The 24,103-nt window shown below is 43.5% G+C and overlaps 1 protein-coding gene across 1 annotated transcript; it reads right to left on the reverse strand.

Moving 5' to 3' along the window:
- Positions 1-1,469: 1,469 nt before the first annotated feature.
- IRS4 (insulin receptor substrate 4) lies at positions 1,470-23,438 on the reverse strand. Its single transcript, XM_030967550.1, is given in 4 exon segments — positions 1,470-3,859; positions 19,748-22,976; positions 22,979-23,052; positions 23,055-23,438. Coding segments are annotated over 4 exon segments (3,474 nt in total). The 5' UTR covers positions 23,221-23,438; the 3' UTR covers positions 1,470-3,854.
- Positions 23,439-24,103: the final 665 nt, after the last annotated feature.

Here is a 24,103-nt window from a genome sequence, read left to right on the forward strand (position 1 = left end):
TTTGAGGAATCACTTTGTTATAGCCAAAAGAGGATGCAGGGATAAAAAACAATACAATACAGATTGTACTGGTACCTCTAACAAGGTCCTTCTTCCCGTGCTGTGAATGACTGACTCCCCAGTATTTGGTTATCTCCAGTACCACAGGGCTCGGGGAGATGCATAGGCCATGAGAATTGTACAATGCATTTCCAAAGACTTTTAAGATATATTCTAGTGACTGTCTTTGTATTCAGTCAGGAAGTCTATCTTTCCTTTTGGCTTTAGCTGAGAGCTTTCACTATCCTTCAGATGCAAGAGAGCTCAAGCACCTAAAGAGGCTTGAAAAATCAGTGTAAAATTGTGTCTCCCCACATAAAAAAATGCCACAACCCTCCAGCAGTTGGCCCATTTCAAATCCAATCAAAGGTAGTTTGCAGCACTTACTGTGACGCTGTCCCAACAGTCTGGACAGTTTGGATAATTGTCACCATTTGTTTGCACTGCTGGTAGGGCTCTTTTTGCTGTACTTGAGCAGCACTATTCTCTTTTCCCTCCCAATGCAGGCTCCACACTATGCAAAGGGGCCCTAAGGAAAGGGCTGGTTTATTTGAGGAAAACCCTATCCTTACAGCAAAGCTGACCTTTCCAGGGAGCTGGTTCAATGTACTATTCTGAGTAACAGGGTAAGAATTAATTTGGGCAATTTTAAAGAAAGGTCTCATCCAACATATTTCACAGTAATCACCCACATTTATGGAGATCATATACATTCCCATCTATGGATAAAAGCCTCTTGCTATAGAACATTATTTGCCATATCCTTCATGTCAGTAAGGAATCTGAAAAGGCACTACCTTTTGTTGGTATTTTCTGACTTCAATTGTTTTTACAGGTGGGTGCATTACTTGAAGTGATGAGATTATCTGTGTTTGGGTTTCACATACTGAAAACTATTTACTGTATCTTTAAAACCAAAATGTCACTGCAAAAGATACAACACCAAAACATACCTGTTGCCTCCTTCCCCAAAATCAGGCCCCTATTTGATAATGCATTCCTAAAAATGTCTTTGAGGACTAGTACTTTTTGATCAGGAGACTTCCCTATCCAATCATGGACAAAGTTTGTGGCAATCTTTTGTTCATGCCTTCTACATTTAAAGCAGGAAATGCATTGGTCACTGATTTTATGTATTTTATATATTTTATGTTGTTGTTGTTTTCACTCCAAAACATAATTGTTTACAGGCACTATGAATCCATGGCAAAGAAAGCTTCTGGGTGTTTTTGTATCTTACCTTCTAAACTAAGTGAAAAGGCAAAGAAAACTGGAGAGATGGGGAATCACTACCTTGAACCAGTGCTAAAACCTGTCCAAATCTTCAGGGATCCAGGGTGACAAAACCACTTTCAGGAGAAGCAGATGCAGCAGGAGGTCTGACGGAAAAACCCAAAAGTTTGTTTAAAAATAAAACGCAGACACGGAGCTACATGAACACATATTTACTGCAAGTAGCTCTATGGAAAGCCAAGTCAGATAAATATAAACACTATACAGAGCTTCAAGCCAGTCTCCCAAAACCGCAAACGCGATGTGTTTTACAAAGAAAACAACAGAACAATATTTACAATGGAAGACAAAGCCAGATCAATCAGCCCAACTTTAAAACAGATCTGTGGAGCAGAAATAGCAAATATAATGAACAGTTTCAACCATATATGTTTTAGTTTGTACAGACAATAACTGTCCAATATCAAATTAAATTTACAGGACAAACATTGTTCTATCATTGGTATTTTCGTACTATACAGCAGCATAAACGGGTAGCTGGAAGGTAGTATATATAGTGATATGTTTTACATCATCTGAAAATGTTCTTCCAGCACAATACTGAATAAATTAGTTGCTGTAAACTAAGAGATTCAAAAAGATTGCATATTTATTATGCCGTACCTATTAGTATTTGTACCACTACACTTGAGGTTACCCATTTACTTATTTATTCAGCATGTATTAAATCAGTGCTGTATATTGTACAATGGCAGCCTCAGGGACTCTAATATGAAATAAGTATGTAACAAATTTCTTCAAAACAACCTTTTCCTTTCACATTAAATGTTTAGAACTATCTTCACCAAATTTTGATTTCTTAGAAAAGATGTAAAGCTTTATAAAAAGCTGTCTACGTATTGCATTATTCATTTATGAGACCAACCAACAGCTATATGGCAAGACAGTATCATGGTCTGTAAAAGTGGTCGTGTTTTTAATTCCTGTATGTTTAGCAGCAAGTAATTGTACCAACTGAAACTTCTCTTCCAGAATCAAAAACAGGTCTGTGCTTTTAAACCCTGTAGCAACAATTCTTCCTGTCGCTAGACACTGTGTAAACTGATTGGTACCATGTTTCCTAAAAAACCCCAAAACAATCACCTCGTATTTTAGTGACATGTACATTTCATTACTACTCAGAAATAGATCTGGGTACACATCACTGAACAATCCAAGCTGACAGTGTCTGATTTGTTACACAAACTGTACCAGCAATGTGAAGGTTGTCTGTTGGAGTGAGGCAGCCTGGCCCATCCGTTGTACAATATACATGTGGAGGATTCCCAGCTGTGTGGTGCAGTACAGCATGAGGATTTGTGTACCACTTTGAAACCCTTTAGCAATCGTCAGTGCCTTTTATAATCCATTGCATGTACCAATGACTAGTGTCATGCTCTTTTAAGTTCATAGCAGTGTTAAAAAGCTAAACTCATTTCAACCAAAAAAAAATTCAGTACAAGAGTGAAGCACTTAAATTGTAGAAAAATCAGGGCTTATTTTAAAAAATGTCAAATAGTCATTGTGCACATTTCTGTCAGTGGGATAAAGACAATCGATGAGCCAACATTTTACTTTATTTCCCCATTATGCCAGAAAGAAAGAACAAAAATAGTCCCAAATTAAAAGTGGGACTTTGGTTGAAAGTAAGATCAATTAGGGTGGTTTCCCTTTAAAAAGCTACGGCTGACAAGTCTAATGCAGAAGTCACAAACATTGGATACGACTCCGCAGTTCTCCATTCGAATCCATGAACAAAAACCTCATTTTACACAATTCATATTTATAAACAAGAACAAAAACAATCTACAAGACAACCAGCCCATTAATCCTACTTTGTACATACCAAAATTCTGAGCAAAAAAAAATTTCTGTTTAAGCTCTGACAGACACTTGACTGAAAAGCCTCTAGCCTATGCTCAAGAAATACCTCTTGTACCATAAAAGCAAAACCTTAAAAAAAAAGAAAAAAAAAAAGGCAGAAGAGGTCTTTTCCTCAGACCCGTCCAGTCCCACGGGTTCACCCCTCAAGCCAATGTGCACCTCTCCCTCCCTCCTTCTGCCCAGTCACCTGGAAAAATCCTGAACTGCCAAAGTATTTCTAAGCAATACATGTTTTAAGCTAACCACTTGTTAATGTACCAGAGAAGTAAAACCCATGTTAAACAGACAATCAGAAACCAGCTTTGACTTCTCAGAATATAAATTTTTTTTTAAAATTAACAAGAGAGGCAGGAATAAGAAAGGGACATACAGGGATCTCCTATTAGCATTCACACTGCCTCCCAAATAGATATGACATGAAAGACCAAATTCCATCACCAAAGCACAGCTATGAAAAAACGTCAATTCAAATTAATTCAACTGTAGAGAGCCGATGTCTATGAAAAAAACTAATGAGAAGGATGTGTGTCTATGTCCGTGCTGGTGGAAATGAAAGTAGCCGGCTGGAGCTGAGCTTTGCTTCCAAAAGCACCACACAGTTTCTGGAGTAACCAGCAGAAAAGTCTTCTCTTCCAACAATGGTTTCCATGGCAATGCAATCAGTCTAGAAAGGAGGGGGGGAAAAAAAAAAGTCAGTGACATATCAGATGTAAGTTATATCAGCAAAGAATGTTTTCTAGGGAGGAGAACACATGGAGCTTATCCACTGCAGGAGTGAGAGCTGCTGACTGCGGAACACAGGTCCTTCACAGAGGAGGGGACACTCCCAGCTGCCAACCCTCCAGAGATCCTGAGGGAAGGAAGAACGATGGAGCCTGAAACAAGCACTGAAGAGCCACTGCAGCCACAGTGACACGAGTACATGGGACAGGAACTGGAGCAGCAGCCAGCCCGTGCTGGGACAGCCCAAGGCTCAGAGCTCCCCATTGCCCTGCCGGGGCTGTGCAGCACAGAGAGCCCCAGCAGCGCCTCACCAGGCGTGACAGACCCTGCAGCCAACACTGCCAGCAGGGCACAGCTGCAACACCAACACTCCTGCACTGCCTGCTCCAAGCAAGGAGCAGCAAGTCCTGACAGCTGTGTGCCCCGTCCTCAGCTTTTCAGGAAAAAGCTTTATTTAGTTCTCATTAGAAACACCTCACAGCACACTCGTCCCTTTTTGAAAGAAGTCTCACTGAAAGGCAACATCCAAGTACAAAAGCACACAGCTACAGCCAGCTCCACTCTTCAGGGGCTCCAAACTGACTGGAAAAGGCAGAAGTCCAAGCACTTGCTAAAATGAGGGGCAAAAAATATACTCTTGTATTGCAGGAAGGCACAGATGGGCCACGAGGCACAAATGAAAACAGGAGGGAGCCTGCCCTCAAAGCACAACATCAGCCCTGCAATTAACCATGCACTTGCCAAGGTGAGAGCAACTCGGGAGTTTCCTGACTTGGAAGACAGAGTGATGAAGGGCATGCAAATGCTTTCTGCAGTTGCATGAACACAAATGAGGAACATATAAAAAGTCACTTCCAGCTCTCTACAAAACCCCTTCCGCTCCCAGCTGAGCCAACGTGAGCACCAATTTTCAGTCTGGAGGGCTACTGCCAAGCCAGCCAGTGAATCACACTCTCCCAGCTGAGACAGACTGTCCTCTTCCACCATTTCTGTCCTCTCAGCCAAGACTGAGGGCATTGTCCTCTGCCAGGCAGGTGTCTGTGCCCACCACCTGTGCAAGGTTGGAAGTATGTACCTGCAGGATGTTTCCCTGCAGTACAGTGAAGAAGGAAACAGCCAGTGCAAGAGGTTTAGGTTTAAGAAAACAACAGATACAGTAATGTCAGCTACTTTCCCCCTCAAAGCCACACAGTGCCAGCTCTCTCCCTGTTCTGGGAGCTGCCTGAGCTGCAATATGGGAACACTTCATTACACAGCACAGCAATGGCAGCAGAGACCCTTAGAACAGGGGAAGGGGTTTCAGGGCTTAATCCTGCCCATGCTCTTCTGGTGGGTCACAAGGACATCAGTTACATCTCACTGCTGAAGATCTCTTCCTTGCCTCTACTCCATGGATATGCTAAAGAAAAGATGACCATGTAAAGAACAAGCATTATGTGTACTAATGCAAACCTGTATGGTTACTTACAAACCAATCACGAGGTATGCACACTCCACCCTGTGCTAAAGAAATTCTGACTTCTGTCCAGCTAAAAGTACTCTCCCTCTGAGAAAAATAAGAAAGCTAAAAAACCAGAAAAAAGACCGAAGCTCAGCTGAGTAGCCCTGCCCCATCCCAGCACTCAGCAAAGGCTGCCTGTGGCTCCAGAGACAGAGGGGCAAAGGCAATGGCAGGGCTGGCAGCAGTGTGGAATTATAGAGGGGCCCTTCCACTTCAGGAGAAGCTCCCTTTTAATCGTACACAGCCCTCACCAAGGTCCAGGCTGCTGTGTTTCATTTTTCAAATATTTCAGTGATTTCAAAAATACGGCAACTTAAGTTTTCCTCAATTAAAGGAAGAAACTGCCAAAACACACCCACAACTTGAGAATCTCTCTTTGAGTTATTTCACCGACATCATAAAATCACTACAAAAAGCTATTGCTTGGTACACACAGAGCGTGATGTGGTCAGCAATGGCTTTGTTTTCACAAAAGCCAACTGAAGCTATTATTTCTGAAATAATTTTCCTCTTTAGAAAAATATTGTTTTGTTGTAAGACCAAAGAATGAAAATATGCACCACAGCTTGCAATGAATCACACCTCAGTGATGCATGCAAGTCAAACATTAAAACAGTTTAAGCTTCTATATTAAGCTTATACTCAATAAAAATTAACTTTACCAGCAACCCCCCACCCTTTCCTTGCTGTGGACCTGTAAGCTCACATAAAAGGAACTTCAAAAACTGTCTCTGCTTTTGTCAGGACATTTTTCCTCCACGCCTTGCACACAAGACACACCTGAAAGCTGTTTGACAAGTTATTCTAATCTCTCCAAGCACATCCCCAAAACATTTTGAAGAGCAAAGGCCCAGTTGCTTGAATCAGACAATCCCATATGGCAGAACTCAGTATTTCCACCCAAAATGTTTTGAAAATTTTCATAAACGAATGCCAAATTACATTTAAGACATTTGGAGGGAAAGGGGAAGGGCTTAAGAGCAAAAAAAACTCAAGCCTGCTTAAGTCCTAAGTTTAATTCTCTGAAGCAGCCTGATGTACTCAGACAGCAGCATGACAACCAATTCTAAAGCAAGAGCATCAGGTAACTCTGGGCAGGACTCAAACAGCAGAGATTAATTTATCAGAAACCAGAAGAAAGCCTGAGACCTCCCTGGAGCACCTCCCCTTCCCAAAACTCTGCACATCTAAACAAGAGCTCATTAATTTCCTGCCTCCATGATTATAAACTACACTTCAAGATGTTTCTTCTTCATTTTTAAGGTAAAACAGAATCGTGTGAACTGTAAATAAACATAAGCGAGTTTCACATAAACATCACTTACAAGCTGATGTCATTCCATAAAGCCTTGAGTCTTCCATACATGGAGCTATTGGTTGTCACCACTTCTCTAATCCCCTTATTAAAGCTGGAAATTGCAATATTGCAGTTGGAGCAGTACAGCTGAGTCATCAGCACTTTTTTGGTATGAAAGTATCAAGCAGATATATATATTATATATATACATACATATATGTGTATATATGGACACATATATCATATATATCACATCTATATCTTTTCTCAGACAGAAAAGGCTAAGAGCAACTTGTGAAACTTGACCACATAAAAGAAAAATATTTCATCTGAAATCTAAGAGGAGACCGAAGTCTTGCAAGATCCCTCCTGCAAAGTGCTGCAGTCACCACCATTCCCAAGGGCCATCTCAGGAGTCCATTTGTGCCGCAGCCAAAGGCCCACAGGTCACCCAGCAGGAACCTCCAGCATCCCAGAAATCCCCTGTCACACCAGTGGAGGCTGCAGCCAGGGGTGAGTGGGGTCTGCAGCCCAGCCCAAGGCAGCCATGCAGTCACAGTCACAGAGCAGAGCCCTGGCAGGATTCCCAAACCCCCCACCCCTGAGGCTGGGCTGGGTCACGTGGCCTTATTTCAGAGTTTGCAAAAGAACTTGCACATTAAGCTTCTTGATGGTTCTTCTCTCCCACACCTGAACTGCTTCCATTTTTTCATTAAGCAGTTGGTGAAGGAAACCTAATGAGGCCATGCAGTGCTTGAAGAAAACAGCAGTGCTTCTGTGAGGCTGAATAATCTTATTTCAGTCTCAATGTAAGATTCTTTAGACATGAATTTCCTATGTTAATAGTACAAATATGAGAATTGCTGATCAACAATAAAAACCAGATTAACACTTCATGCCAGATCCCATATGAATGGATTTAACTCAGCACTGACTGAACAGTAAAGGAAGCTGACAGGAAAAGGGATGAAGAAACTCTTCTGTAAGATAAACAAATGATGAGATGTGAACTAGCAGAGACAAGAGGTACATTCTCACAGAGTAACCCAGCATTCCTCTGAAGTTCTCAAACAAAAATGCCACCAAGTAAAGCTTGGTAGCCAGATCAGACAGAACTTTCGCTTGCAGTGTAAACACACAGCTGTTCCTGGACTGTCACAAGCTCTTCTAAGAAAATCTACACAGTCTAAAAAAAAATTTTAAAAAAATCTGATAACTGATCATGACAACAAACAAGCGCCAAAAAACATCTGCAAAAAACCTTTCAAGGCAGCCCAGAAATATACTACTCCAAGTAGTTTTCATTGCATTGCACCCTACACTGGCCTTTTCTATCCAAATCAGCTCTATCAGTAGATTTTGCACAAAAGCTTCAGCCTTTATTCAAAATTGAGTTCTACTGCTTGACTATTGACAACAATACAAATTAAACTTCTTATCATCATTTAATATGGAAAACAAGTCTAGACAGCATCCAAACATTTTCAAAGTTCATCTCACAAAATATATATGCAAAGTTTGGAAAATTCCACACAATTCCATTTCAAATCATCAGTTCAAGATGGGATCAGATTATAAAACTACAAGCAGCTGACTGAATTTTGCTGACGAACAATCAGAGGAAAAAGATCACAAGGCACAAGAGAAACTAAGGGGCAAGTATTTAAAGTAGGATGGCATTCTGCAAGTTTTCTATGCAGAAATCACATCATTTTATAAAAATACGGGGCAGAGATATAAATCAGGTGTAATTCATTAGATGCAAACCCAGTGTGTTCCAAAATGTATGAGATGAGAATATACAGAATTTACACTGCATTTCCTCCGTCTGAATGATCAAGGCCATACAAGTCAGGACACTTTGAAACATACTGAGAGGTTCTGAGAACACAGCAGACATACCCTAATTCTCTCAAAGAAATCCATCCTAAATAATACCTGTTTTTACAGGAAAGGCTTTTACTGACATAATTCTGCAATTGATTCCTAAAAGGATAAAAGCTTTGCTTACAGAAGATATTAATTTAAGATAATTAAATTATTAAAATCTCCATGTCAAAGACTAAGACAGCTTAATGCTTTCTGGAGAACACTGCTGAAGTTCTCCATTTCCTGAACTTCAGGTTAGGGGGAAATCAGAATTAATCTGATTTATGCAGATCAAAAGCAGCAGAACAGCCCTAGACTTTTTGTGCACACAGCCACACAATATTCCTGTTGTTCAGGAAAGCACTAAACCCAGCACAACCTCAGGACACAATGTGGCATCCAAAAGCATTTTGTTCAGCAGCCAGGCTGGGGCAGGAGCACAGCAGTGAATTCCACATGGAGCCCTCCTGAGGGCAGGCAGGCCAGGGAGGGCTCATTTGCCCAAATACTTTCTTCACAAATTAGTGAAGATTTTTCTTTTGCTCCAAATTTTACCAAATACACAGATACTATCCCATGCCATTGTCCTATTTCTTGGAGTTCTTATTTTAATGGCACAGCTTTAGACCTTGCTAGAGGCAAGCAGAGTTACTTGAGAAAAGCCAAATTTCTTAATTTGCACCTGGCAGACACCAAGTCTGTAAGTACAAATCAAAACCTGACCCACTTGCTGCATCCCTCAGATGTGAATTACAGTGCCTGGGTGACCCAAACAAGGCCCTGACACAGAGACATCCTGATCTGGCAAGGTCTTTAACTACCTGCTGACCACCAAGCACATACTCCAGGTACTTTCTCCACCCAACAACAGACTAATGATGCTCAAAATCAGCTAGCTAATATACGTTGAACCTACAATTTTACTGACTTTCCACAAGCAAAAAAAAGCAAAATTTGGTAAAAAAACACCAAAACAACTGTTGCATGACCCACTTTTCACAGGGTAAACTATAAACACAGCAATTGGTAACAATGTTGCAGAACTGTTCATTCAAAACATGGGTTTGCTACTATTAGCGCTCAGCAATTTCACGAGCTAAAAACCTCTCCTATGCTTTCAGATAATTTCTACTCACTTAGCAGAAATGCCTTATCTCTTGCAACAGTGGCTTTTTTTCCTGTTGGAATAAACAGCAGGGTTGTTTCTAGGAAGGCTGTATGCACACTCCCTAATGTCATCTCTGCTGCTGATACTATTCCTAGAATTAGTGAACTTGCCTGCAGTTTTGGCAGAGGTCTAATATCAACTCAAATTGCACTGGACAGCTTGACAAGAAGTTATTTGAGGTTTTTTTTTTTTTTTTGAGTTTGTTTGTTTGGAGGTTTTAAAGTAAATTTCTATTACAATATAACACAACAACACTAAAAATCTACTCTTCTCCACCTCAAAATACATAGTTCAAAACTTCATATTTTCATGTTGCAAAAGAATCAAAAAAAGGTTTTGCTTTTGAAAAAGCATTCTCTCAGCAAGTGTGTGAGTTACTGCACCTGACCTGAACCACAGAAAATATGGGTAAATTTTAGCCAAAAAAAACAAAGTTGTTTGTGTGGCTTCTGAGAATACCACCTGCTGCAATTCCCTCTACTCCCGTGACAAAGGTCAGGAGCCCTGAGTGCCAATAGAGAGGAATATTTCCTGTCTGTGCTCTTGCTGCAAAGGGGGCATTATGAACTGTCTGGAAACAAACAGGAGAGAAACCAGCCACAGCAAACAGCTCTGTGCATACAGCCCTGCCTCTTGCATCCAGAAAGGACTTGGAATACTTGGGAAGTTTCAGTAGTGCAGAGAAAACCCCTGCAAGGTGTGACACAGCTTCCCAGTGAGGAACAGACTGGTAACAAGAACCCTTCAGCCTGCAGAGAACATAACAGGAAATTTTTAAAGCCCAGATTACAGCACAGGTCCACACTGCATGTGTTACAACACTCTGGACAAGCCTAAGGCAGAGGAGGGCACAGCATCTACACAATCCTAAGTGGCCTGGAGAAAAAAGATAAGATTTGTTATCTCTTCCACTGCACAAACCAGGGGCTGCCAAACTAAGCTGGTACAGAGCAGGGTCCAAAATGCACAGAGGTCTGCAGGCAGCATGTCCTGATGGATTGGGGGCTGCTGTGGATGCAAGGAGTTTACACAGGATCAAAGAGATTGGAAAAGTACTTGGATTAAAGAATTACAAAACAGACTTGAATTACAAAACAGACAAACTACATTGGGCTCAAGAAATCCCCCAAGCTGAAAAAAAAAAAAGAAAAAGAAAATCAGAGGCTTGGGTGTGTGTTTGTGGGAGGTATTATACACACCTGCCCTGCTCTTCCTCTGCTGGGTAGTGTCTGCTTGCAGGCACAGGTCTGGGGCTTGAGTGAGCCAAACTATTCTTAGGAACACAACCAAGAGAAAGGGCAGGGTCGCTCATGACTAATGAAACAGCTCCCCACCTTCCAAACCACCTTTCCCAAAACTTCCTTTCTACATGAGTTTCACCTGTTGTAATTCATCCCATCCCTCTTCTCACCCACTCTAGATAACACCTGCAAGCATTCAGCACTACCTTTTTCTTTTACCTCCAGTGCCATAAATGATTGTCAAAGGCAAGAAGTTACTACACAGCCAAATACCTACACAGTTACACACCTGTGCAGGCTCATGTGTGCCTGCATAGAAAAATTAATATATCTTTGCTATCAGTCACTCTCTGCTATCACACATAGCAGTGGCATGCATCAATTTTTTACATTTCCTAATTTGTACATTATTGACTCTCCATTAGGACACCCCAAAGCCTGGCTCACACAGGAGATGAAAAGAAATGTTCAGATTGGACTTGCATGTGTGAAGAAAGATCTTCTCAAACCTCAGGACATGCCCAAGAGCCAAGGATTGCACTTCAGCTTCCAGGAGCAGTCTGGGAGCTGACAAGGACAGAGTTAAACTGACTCTAAACACAGACAACGTTTAATCAACAGTGTCTACCTTGTGGAACATGTCAACATTAATATTTCAATCACTCATACCCTCAACAGTGAATCAAGCCTCGATGCTGCTACCACTTCTAGATTTACCCAAAACCACTGCAGTGTTGGTTCAACCTGATCTACAGACACAGAAATAAAGTCACTTTCTGCAGTGAAAGTGACTGTGCTGCACTCCAGCCTCCACAGGCATCATTCCTGAGCTGACAGCACTCAGCAGCAATGAGCAGGTCCCATGCAGACCTAGAGATGGGCTCCAAATGCTCTGGGACATTGGTTATAAATCCTAAAAGTGAATTTCTTCCAAGCCCCACTATGCCTTATCTCCAATGCTAGAAGACTGCCTGAAACTCAGAGATGCCACCTAAAAAAACCCCAAGAAGGAGCCAGTAGTAATGGCAAGGCAGTTCCACCAGCTTGGCTGCTTCTGGAGCAAAGTCTCACCAAGAACAGAGGCCCCAATCCACACCACATTAACTGCCAAGGGATGCTGCACTGGGTGATCCTATGTTTTGGTATGCATACCTGCTCACACCAAATCTACCAGCCACAGGTCTGCAGGAGAATTAACTTACAGAAAGGAAAAATAAATAAAAACAGAAAAAAAAAATCACATTCCACATCTAAAAGGGAGAAGTAAACACTGGGATGTGTTCCTAACTCAGAGATACATGTTGGCCCACATTCCTCTTACCAAGATTAATATCCTGGCCAGTGTTCTGACATTCACCTCATCCTTTTCAAGTCATTTAAACCATTACAACACTACCTTCCCTTGCTCCCTGCCATGTGCATACCCTTCCAAGTGCCTACACCAGCTTCCTCTCCTACAACCACTCTCAGCAGCCTTTTATCTCTTCCAGGCTCTTATCTGGACTCTGCCAATGGCAGCAACCTTGATCTCTATCTCACTCTCCACCCCAGCACATTAGGTTTCATCCATCTCTTTAGTTTCATCTTTAAATTGTAAGGTCCTTAGGAGAGGGACCAACACATTTACATTTGTGGCACCATATGGGGACCTCCATCCTGTCTACCTGTTCAGGTTCCACAACAAGTAGAGATCCTGTCTGGAGCTACATGCTTTCATTAACAGACTGTTGTAATAATGTCTGAATGACCTCAAGATCAAATCTGTTCATTTTTTCAGCTCATTTCTAACTGATTTCCTGTTAACCACAATCTGCAATTTAAAAACATCATGTTCTACAAACACTTACAGTAGAAATCCCACCCACCCCCAAAAAACATCACACAGTGAAATACAGAAAAAAGGCCTCCCAAATCATTGCACACAAAATTTCAAACAAAAACCAAATGTTGTTACAGAGCAATGACTACTGGAAAAGCAAAGAGCTTACAAATTGTTCTAACAGATTAACTTAAGATTCAAAATAATTCCATACAGGAAACAGAAATGCCAGTGCCTGACAATAGCCTGAACAGGGGTTTCATACAAATGACCTATCTCACAACTCATAAGAAAAGCTCTGCTTGGGCTAGTATGCACTCAGGGCATATTTATCCATGATATAACATCTGCTTCACCGTCACTAAGAACTTCCAAAACTCCTGCTAGCCTAAGAGATGTGGGTAACAAGAAGCACTAGTTTCACTAGTTCCCAAAAATAATTCAGGTTCAGACTATCCAGCCGGAAAAAAAGTTACATGGTTAATTCATCTGGTCAGCAAGAGCCTAAACCATAAAGCAAACTGGGTCAGCATGAGTACAGGAACAGAACCACACTATTCCCTGTGGAAGGAAAGTGTCCCTCAACAGTGCCTCAATAAATTCAGAAACCAATTTTAATAGGTTTTTTTAATATTACTTCCTACAATTTTCAGAAGGAAAAAAAAGGCATTTTGATATTCTCAGTCTTTCTGCAAAATTCTGTTCTACTAAGAAGGGAACCTTCCTCCAAGTAGGCAGCATATTTATCAGCCTTTCATACCCTAGCAAAAAGGAAGTACTATTCTTATCTATTTATGCCCTAAATAATAATTCAGTTTGGTATTTACAGAAGTTCATAACATACATATGCTATGCAGTGAATACAACCCCTATTTACCTTTAGTAGTAATTTATTCAAGTTTTCCGTTTTCTTGAGTCACATTAAGTTGTATCTTTACCTTGGAATTACAGCCAAATGTTAACTATAATAATTTCAGTATAAGCTACTTCTTTCAATAACCCACTCTTCTTGGAAGGATAAAAAAGATTAGACCTCACACTTAACTCACGAGTCACTGGCACAGAAAAACACATGTATACACACAGGTGCAGTCTCAATGGTTTGCATCCAACCATAGATCTAAATCAACAGAAAAATAATGTCTGGAAATAGGCAATCTCTGGCCCTTAAGATACAACTCATGACTTGAAGAGGGCAGAAAATTCTTGCTAGTCTACTAACACTGTTGCTCCTGGGGTAATGCTACACCTGAAGCAAAATCTCCACAAATCCAAACACATATATACTCAAGATCATTTAGATAAGATACTCAGGAACACCTCTGAAATGCCTTTGATGAGTCAGGCTCATTTACCTTTGTCTTCCCACTGCCCTCAAGTATGTCAGAAATCCCTTCCTGATCAGAGCTCTGCCTCTCAAGTAAATCATAACCCATCCCTAAGCTTGAGTGACCTTCACAGAGTTGCAGGGCTTGATTAAAACTGGAACACACTTCTCCATTTTTCCATTGTCACTGCCTAAACCTGCAAGACAACAGGGTAACTTGTGCAACTTGTATTCTCACAGGATTGTTGAGAATATTTAGAACATAAACTGAAAAAAGTTAAAGAGCAAATTTTCAGGGTGGACCATCAAACAGTTCTCCAGCCAAGTCATTCCACACCATTTAAGGTTGTGTCATAAGACAATAGGCCATTTTTAAGAGAAAACAGCAGTAATAGTACACCCCAGGCTCCAGAGAGTTTGACTCTCTCACACCTGCCTTCCAGTTTTATCACTCCATTTTCCTTAGAGCTGAAGAATGCCACATTTGATCACAACAGTACCTAAAATAGAACTCTGGAGTTTGTTTTCTTCTTCAGCTCAGAAAAACAAGCTCGTTAGTGCAATCAACAGAATTCAGCATGGTTTTGGGAGCACCACAGACCCACAAACAGAGCACACACACACCAAGGTACAACACAGTACTATAAGCTCTTTTTAGTACCACCCAAAACCTCAAGGTATAAATCCTCCCCCGAGCAATCAAAATGACGAAAATGTATTAAAGATCCTTTCATAAAAAAAGACCATACTCAGAGAAAAGCAAACCCAAACTCTACTTACTGCTAACATACCACTGGACATACAAAAACCCCAAAGAAATACCTAGTGACAAACCAGCCCAGTAATCACATGCTGGAATACAGCCTCTGGAAAGACTAAACAGTGCTGCCCACCCTCTGCAGCTCCAACCTGCTGCCCCAGCAACAGGGGAACAAGGGGCCCTCAGACATCAAGGGAGGAGGGGAAAATGTGAAGCTGTAGAGGGAAGAGTAAAAAGGTAATAATGCATTTAAGATTTCAACAAAAGATTTTAAAATAGGAAACAAAACAAACCCAAAAAACAACCACAAAAAGCATGCCGAACCCATGGTGGATTACTCCCAGACCTCCCTGCATCCTACAGCCAATGCTTTCACCTACTAGACAGCTACAAGGGAAAGATTTTAGACTTCCAAAAAGACAAACGTCCCCATCAGCTGCAACTATGGATTTGAAGTCTGGAAAGCTGAAGTATTTCCAGAAGTATTTCAACACTGACTCCAAATAAGCATTCTCTTTCAATGGCAAGGGAACATTCTTGTCTCAGACTTTCTCACCAAAGTACCAGTAAAACTGAACTGATTCTTGGTCAAAAATGTCATAATTAACTCACGCCCACGCCACACGGCAAAAATGTGTTCTGCCTTCAGCAGCTCACATACTACTCAAGAAGAAATTACCCAGGGTATTTTTAAGCATAGCTGCAAGTTACCCAATATTATTAAATTGGCATCTGTTACAGCAAGATTAAAATGGTTTGAGTTGTTTGGGTTTTTTTAAGAATTATTATCCCAGCACTACTTCAAAGATGTAGGATACACAGCAGCATTTGGATGTGCTGCAGTAGAGTTCTTCAAATTATTTTTAAATGGGCCCCTGCCTTAAGTATTCTGCCGATACAGAAGAGCCTCAGTTTGAAACAAACTTTAAAACCACTACTTAGAAACCCAAAAGGAGTGGTTATTTGCTTCATATCCCATAAACTGTAATTTACTATATTAGTAATAGCTAAAACTTTCAGCTTCTGAATTTCTTAAAGTATATACTGTTCCTTATATTCTTTCAGATTCTGCATTTGAAATATTAGTTACCAGAAAGGATTTGGACAATTTGAAACATAAGTTTTGCTTTACAGCTGTTGTTGTTTTCCTTCCTCTCAGCTTCCCAAAGTATACACAGCACTCTCAACCCAGTCTGGAACAGCAGAGATTAAAAAGGTGAGGAACAATTATGTTATAATCCTGCACTTCAGAGAACATCTTAAATAATAGCATAGTGTTAGAATATCAGGTAAGCACCACAGAGTAGCAGATAAGATTGAAGAGTGGGTGTAAAATAGCTCAGCTGCTATTAAGCTGAACATTACATTTACTCTAAACAGCTGGATTTTGAGTCCAGGGTATCTTTGAAGGTATAATATTTCTAATTAAGACTGAAGAAACTTGTATTATACAGGACTCATTATGCATTTTATTACTGCCCATTCTCATTATCCTGCTTAGTTTCTACAAGGTCCAATAACAAGGTATACATTAGCTAAGCCCTGTTTGAAGTAGCTTTAGTGTTCTGTACTCCTAGCACAAAATGTCATGACTCAGATTCATGTAATCAAAACTGCAAACCACTTGCTTCAATATTGTGTAACAATTTCATGATGAAATTGTTTTGCTAATGACCTCCTTAAACTGCAAGCATTGAAAATCAGTATCTTATATTCTTATTATCATTATCAACATAAAACCTGAGCTCAGCTTTGCCTTAAACCCTAAAAGAAGTTTAATAACAAGTCAGGCCTAGTTACCATTCCACGTTTGTGCTCTCCCCCTCCTCCATACATGTCATAAATGCAGAAGGGGAAAACAAAATTTTGATTCACATCAGTGAACCTGAACCAAAAGTAGTTTGGGAATTACAATGAGGGAGCAGTGATGCATTGGAAATCACTCCACCACCCTCGGCAGTTTGGAGAACACAGCTGAGTCACAGAACACAATATGCCACTTAAGCAAACAAAAACAAAAAGCAAACAATCCAAAGCTGGGAAGTGTTTTCCTTCCAATAAAACTGTGGTTCAGGGAGAAGAGATGAAGTTCTCTACCTGTCAGAATTTAATACAGAGGGGACAGCTCCTTTCTAGGAAGTTAAGGGTAAATACATTTGCTAAATATTTTCCTTAAGAATGGAATTAGCCACAGAGCACTTTTTCAGGCAAAGAGACTAGAAAAGTGAGATGCAGTAAGAAAGACAGCACACAGTTCTGCTAAGTCTCCAAAAGCATTAAAAATATAAATTACCTAAAGGCATATTACACCTCTTCAGGAGACAAAAGGTTTAAGACTGAAGCTTTATTTTCACTACTTATTGGAATGTGAAAATGTTTTTCTGGATTACAGAAAACTTCTTAAATATTAAAATAAAAGCTTTATTACCATAGAAACCAATAAGCTGTTTAAAGAATACAGACTCCTAAAATTGTGCTTGCTCTAGCTCAGAGACATGATTTCATATGTGAAAATAAACAGCTATCCTTATAATCAAGAGCTTTAAGTCATTCCTGACAAACAGACATACACCACCAATTTACACTACTAAATTCAAGTCTGGCAAGCTGCTTTTAGCCTGGACTATTCCAAAATCTGTTCACCCCTTCATGAGCCCCTACAAGTGATAAGTGTACACACCCCATCTACCCTCCTGCTATATACCAGAAATATTTTACACTACCTTCATAGAAAACTGTTAGGCCTTGTATAATTTTGTGTTTCTCATTAGGACTATAAAGATGCTTGATTCCCTGGCAAAGCCCATGTTTTTTGCACAGAGCTGTTTCTGCCTCCTTTTAATGCATTACATTTCCAGAAAACCTCAATTCCCAACAAAAGCCAACAGCTGTTATGCCTCTCACTCCTCTGCAACTTGTAACAGGGAAGGAAAAAACCCCGAGCACAGGGCTGTAGCTACTTTGCTGCAGCAACAGTAAGCAAAATGCTTATCATAAACACAATTTCTAAACAGTATCTCTTGTAAAGTATTTTTCAATGTAATATTTACAATATACCTGAAGGGAAAACATCTTTGTTCTTTTTTCATCCTAATTATGTAAAAAAAAATTACTTTATAACACAGATTTTAGTCATATAAGGGGAATACGATCAAGTTTAAAATTCTGCTGGTTTTGGAGGTGCTTTAAAAAAAGAACATGAAAAAACAAACACAAATTAGCTGCAGCAATCAGTGTGCCTCTGACTGCAGATTTAGCAGACAAATCTTTGAAGCGCTGAAAGACTGACTTTGGAAGAAAGCACATCTTGGACTGGCAACTTTCAACGTCTTCTAAATTTGATTCGAACCAACAAAACAAAGCAGAGGAAAAAAAACCACTAAGGCAAACCACACATTTCTGAGCAGCCCCAAGCAGTGCTGCCAGACTCTGAATGGCATGCGAGCTGAGTCAGGCTTCTACTTTCCACTAGTAAAAGCTACATAATTTTAAGCTCCGGCAATACCTTCTACCTTTAGAAACTTAGTTTTAAAGCAAAACTAGGAAAAAAAATCCTTCCAGTGTTAAGGATTTCAACTAAAAACATTAAAAATATAAAAGTCAGCAGCGGCCTGCCCCCTTACTGCTTTATCTGTGGACAGAGTAGACAAGTATCAATGCCCAACCATGATTAAACATTTCCTCTTGGTATCCAACAATTACTGACTATATGTACATTTGCAAAGAGAGGAAAACATAATTTCCAACAAAAATGGGTTTCTGCCAGAGAGTGAATTATTGTAAGGAGTTCAGTGGGTCACTGGCGCCAAAGCAATGACTGCTCCTCCAGAGCTCAAGCACAGCACTCACTCACACCGCCACTCAGCCGGGGGACTGACACCACTTATTAATGGCTTTGCTCCCACCAGGAGAGCTTATCACACCAACAGGAGGGTCCCTCCTCTTTCTCCCCACCTGCACCACCTTTATTTTTATGCACAGTTCAAACTGCATTACCTTACTGCTGGGTCAGACACTGACAACCCAGCAAGTCTCAGACCTGAAGACACTGCTCAGAGCCTGAACTTCCTCAACTTCAGGCATTCCTCACCTGCTACACAAAAGGCACATCCCAGGGAAAGGTGACAGCTCAGCTCATCAATGTGAAGGCCATGAGCTGCCTGAGTCCCCCTCCACACTGGTCAGCCAAGTCCTCAGGCTTCTCCAGAGGACACAAAGATGCTGTGGGGACTAAAGCTCAAAAGCAGCCACCAAACCTTCAAGGGAAAAAAACTGAGTTCTGTTTACATAAGACTCAGCTAAATAAATCTGAGCAGATTTGCACATAAAAAACGCTATTGTATGTATCTCAACTGCATTAAGAATAAACAAGAAATATATTTAAGCCTCAAATGTTGAGGTCTAAACAAATTTAGCCATTTTGAGCTTTTAAATAGCAAAAATTTCAGTTCAGGAAAAAAAATGAAGAGTCATCTAGTTCTAAGAAGGGAAAAACAGCAAAACAGAAGTGAAGTGCTACTATAACCTCAGGACAAGAATTCACAACATGAAATACCATTAATGCTTATGCTAGCAAAATTAATTAAAGAAAAAAAAAAGGCAGACGACAGTTTGGTAACACCTCTGACTGCCTAGAAGAGGCACATAAATGCTTTAGGCCAAGGACCACATCCCCTTTCACTGCTGTTCAGCGGTTCAGATGCTGCACTACAACAAAACTGGTTGTACTAGAATAACACAGGAGATTATAAAAAGCATTTACCCCACTCTGAAGACAGCACTAAGCAGACAATCTAATTCCTATGGTTAAGCAAGCATGAAAGGGAAGTGCTTTTAAAGTTACAAACCTTTTCTCGCGTTACACTTCAGCCCATCTGATCTGCTGAAATCTATGCTTACATAAGCTCCACTGTCCAAACCTGAAGTACCATTTTGGAGATGGCAAGCTGGCGCTGTAGTACTCGCCTCACAGCTTAGAGGGTCATCACGTAAATTCAGAGCAATGTAGTTTAAGCCATTCTGAAATCCAGTTGAGGTATCCCTGGACATTTTGTTTTCCTGACCATCAGAAATGTTTTCATCCGGTTTCAACCAAACGTTGTCAAATGAGGCAGAGCTGTGTCTTTTGCTACTGTCAGTAAAGAAAGAGGACGAGGTGGTCACAGTCCCAGCAGAAGAGAACGTTTCTGAACTGTGTCTCCTCCTGCCTTGAGGGTCAGCTCGAATCACTTTCGGTCCTATAGGAGGGTCAGAGCTAGGGACAGAGAAGCTACTGCTACCAGCATATCGATCCACAATGCAGAGTCTATTAACGATGGAAGAAGGACTGTCCATCTTTACAGCACTGTCAGATTCAGTGGCAAATGGCCTTGGTGGTGTTGCTGCCATGTTGAACGTCATCTCAGTGTAGTCATCAGTCCTGTTACTTGCCGTGCTAACACATGCAGCACCAAATGAAAGCCTGGCATAGTCAGGGTTTGGTTGGTTTCTAGGAATACTGGAACTTGCATAAATTGAAATATCTGTTAGAGAGTTCGACAGCTCCTTCGCTGCTTTCGGTGACTGCACATCCAAGTCAACACTCATGTAATCAGAGAGCGGTGACTGCCTGTGGTCACTGCTTGAGCCTAGAGATGATGGAGATCCTTCTGCAGATAAGGAATACGGCGTGTTACTCGCCTTCTCATTAAAATCAATATTGATATATTCACCAGGACTGGCTGGCTCGGGGGGAACTGTACGATCGTACATCCTGGGGATGGTATTACTCCCTCTCGTACCGAGGGGCAGTCGTGTGGGCCTGGCAGCCCTGCTCTGCCCAAGTCCTTCATCCGAACCCTTCAACACCGGCAATTTAGAGATGCCATTAGCCAGAGTCTCACTGCTAACCCCCTTTACGTTTTCTGGTGCACCATACAAGAGTTTTCCAGGTGAAGACATTGGAACATATTCACTGTGGTCATCATTTTGCCCTGATAACGCCTTAAAACTTCGGGGCAAAGAAAAATATGAACTAAAACCTTTGGAAACAGAAGTGGTATGAATATAATTTGAATCACCGGGGTGCTTTGGAACTGAATTGCCAGGTGACATATCCATATACTCGTTGTTTACAATCTTCTCATTACTTCCTTTAGAAGCAAATCCAGTTAAAGGACTCCGTACAGGTGAAGAGCTGCCCTTTGGAAACATCATCATATAGCCTCGGGAGTCAACCTGAGATGGTGACCAGGAATTGTTAATCTGTTTTGGAACAGACATGCTCTTAGGAGTCATTGGCAAATAATCGCTGGTGCTGGATAGAGAAGATGCGACTCCTGGCATCATTGGCATGTACCCATCATCCCTGGCTTTACTTCTGCTTTGGTTACACACGGAATCAAGGTTAGTGTCACTGTACTCCAATTCATGGTTATCTTTCAATTTTGGTGTTTCTGAGTAAAGTAGTCGTCCATGATTTCCTGCAGAATCTTCATCCAACAAAGCTGTAGTTTGCGTGGTCTTCTGCTGCACTGCCACAGAGGTTGGCTTTGTTAGAGAGTAAGCTCTTTTCCTGAAGCATTTTTCAGCCTCCATATAATCATCTCTTGAGCCATCATCTCCCTGTTGCTTATTCATGGACATGTACTCACTCAGACAGTTCTCCTCTCTGATAGGTGGGGTGTTTCCCAGGGAATCTGGTGTATTACTCCTCACCCTGAAGTACCTGAAATCTCCAGGGCTGGAGCCATACTCATCAGAAGAGATGAATCCCCCATCACTTGGGGAACCACAAACAGATGAGCTAGAAGGCCTGGTCAGCATGTCCGAAGCAGAACCGTGGCCGCTGCTGGAAGAAACACTGATGGGACTTGTGGTGGAGGGAAAATGAGAAACAGGCAGCGAAGCAGACCTGGTGTGGTATGATGAGCTGAAAGCAGCTCTCACGTACCTTCCACTCCCTTCTTGCCGGCCCAAATTCATCCTTGCAGTATTCAGGTGTATCAGACTCCCAGTCACTGACCTAAAAGGTCTAGTCATGGTTCCCTCTCCTTCACTGGAGGTTCTGAAGCGATAGGAGTTGTTGCTTTTGGTGGTAGGAGGAGTGCCTCCAGCAACACTCTCAGTTCTAGATCTTCTCTGCAAGCCTGTCTGGCTGGGGGGCAGGTTGCCCAAGTGCCTTCTGGTGGTGATGAAGGATATGGGATTGGTACCGCTGCCACCACCAGAAGACTGGCTCTTGCTTCGGGGCCTGAACTCTGCAAAGGCCTTTAGAGCTTTCATGGTATCCAGAAAAGTCTCGTGCATATTTTGGGCAACAACCGAATCATCCACTTGCATCCAGAGCTCTCCAGGCCCAATAGAGGCAGATCTGCCCACTTCAATGAAGAAGAAGTTCTCTGAGTGTCCGCAGCGGCGAATATTCATAAGCTGCAAGTGAACAGAGGGCACCTCCGAGTTCAGCTTGACAAGGTGGATGGCCTTGCTGGAGAGACACAACCTATACACTCCAGTGAGGTTTTTCGTTTGTCCCAAGCCTTTGGGCTTCACGTTGACCTGCCACACCTCCTTGAACACGGTGCCAGGCCTCAGGGTGGCCCCGTAGTGCTCATCATCCTCATCCACCTGCTGATCGGCATGGTCCTCCTGCTCCAGGAATCCCCTCTTGCTCTGATTCATGAGCTCGCTGATGGCCTGGTACCAGGCCTCCTGCTCGGCTTCATTCTCGGCCAGCATGGCGAAGTACTCGTCCTTGGTGTACAGGGCGATGATGTGCTTGTGCTTAGCGTCGGCGCGGCGGCTCACGGTGAAGCACTGGTACAGGGGGATGACCCGCTTGGGCGGGGGGCAGCACAGCGCGGCCGCCCCGCCGGCCCCCGCCGCCCGCAGGCTGCTCTTGAACTTCTTCTCGCTGTCATAATACTCCAGCCGGGCGGGGGCCAGGTGGCTCTCGGCCCGCAGGACGAAGTAACGCTTGTGCCCGTGCTTCTGCTTCCGCAGGTACCCGCATTTCCTCACGTCCTCGCCGGCGCCGCGGCCCGCCGGGGGGGGCTGCCCGCCGCGGCCCGCCGAGGGAACGGCCCGGCCGGGCGCGGGGCGGCCTCGGGCGCCGGGCACAGCGAGGCGCTGGGCGAGCGCCGCAGCAGCAGCAGCAGGTGGTGCGGCTGAGGGACGGGCAGCGCCCGCCCTCGCCCGCCGCCGGCTCCCCCTCGCCCGCCGCCGCGCCGAGCACGCCGGGCTCCTGCTGGGGCGCGACTCCGCCTCCCGTGTGCCGGGCGCCCGGCTCCTCCTCGCTGCCGCCGCCACCGCCGCCGCCCGGGCCATTCATCCCGCTCGCCATCTTAGGGGCCACGCAGGTCCGGTGCCGCCGGGGACGCGGCACAGGGCGGGCAGCGGGAATCCGCGCTCACCGGAGATGCGCCCCGTGCATGGGAAGCGGGCGGTGCCTCCTGCGCCCCCAGCCCGGTCCGCGCTCCCCCGGTCGCTCCGGCCACTCGCACTCACGGGCGGCGGCGGCGGCACCGCGGCGAAAACATCACGTGACTCCGCGGAGGGCGGGGCGGCGGCGGGCGGGGCGCCCGGCGCGCGGGGCGAGGGGACAGCGGCGAGCCGACCGGGCCGCGCGCCAGAGTGGCAGTGGCAGAGCCAATAGGAAACTGCAGTCCTTCGGCAGCGAGCCAATCAGCGGGCGGCGCAAGGAGGAGAGGCGGGCTTCACTGCGCCCAGTCCGGGGAGGTGGGACTACAAAGGACGGACAACACGGCGGGCCAATTGGAGGCGGCGGCAGCCCCGGGCTGGCCGCGATCTGCAGGGGTGTTTCCTGTGCTGGGAAAAGAGGCAGGGCCGACCGTGATTGGCAGGAGTTTTGAGCGGTCGGTCCGACAGCCAATCCGCGCCTCACACACACAGACGGGGGAGGCAAGTCGGGGGAGCTCTGTATTCGGCGGCGAGAGTAAGGGGGAAGGAGGGGCCTTCAGAAGATGGGCAGGCCGTTTGCCTAATCAGCGCAAAGCCCCGGCTGACGAACTTTACCGGCTGACGTTGCGTTCGCCCGGTTCCTTCGGGGCGGGGCCCGCCCCTAGCGCGCGGAGCTGGCGGCGGCTGCCATTGGCCGGGGGGGGGAGGGCGCGCGGGGGGGGCGGAGCTCACGCCCGCAGAGGAAGTAAACAACTCGCCAGCGCGAGCGGCCGGTGCGAAGGCGGGCGGTGTGAGGGGCTGCGCGT

This window comes from Camarhynchus parvulus, chromosome 4A, assembly GCF_901933205.1.
Source record: "Camarhynchus parvulus chromosome 4A, STF_HiC, whole genome shotgun sequence".
Taxonomy (NCBI): Eukaryota; Metazoa; Chordata; class Aves; order Passeriformes; family Thraupidae; genus Camarhynchus; species Camarhynchus parvulus.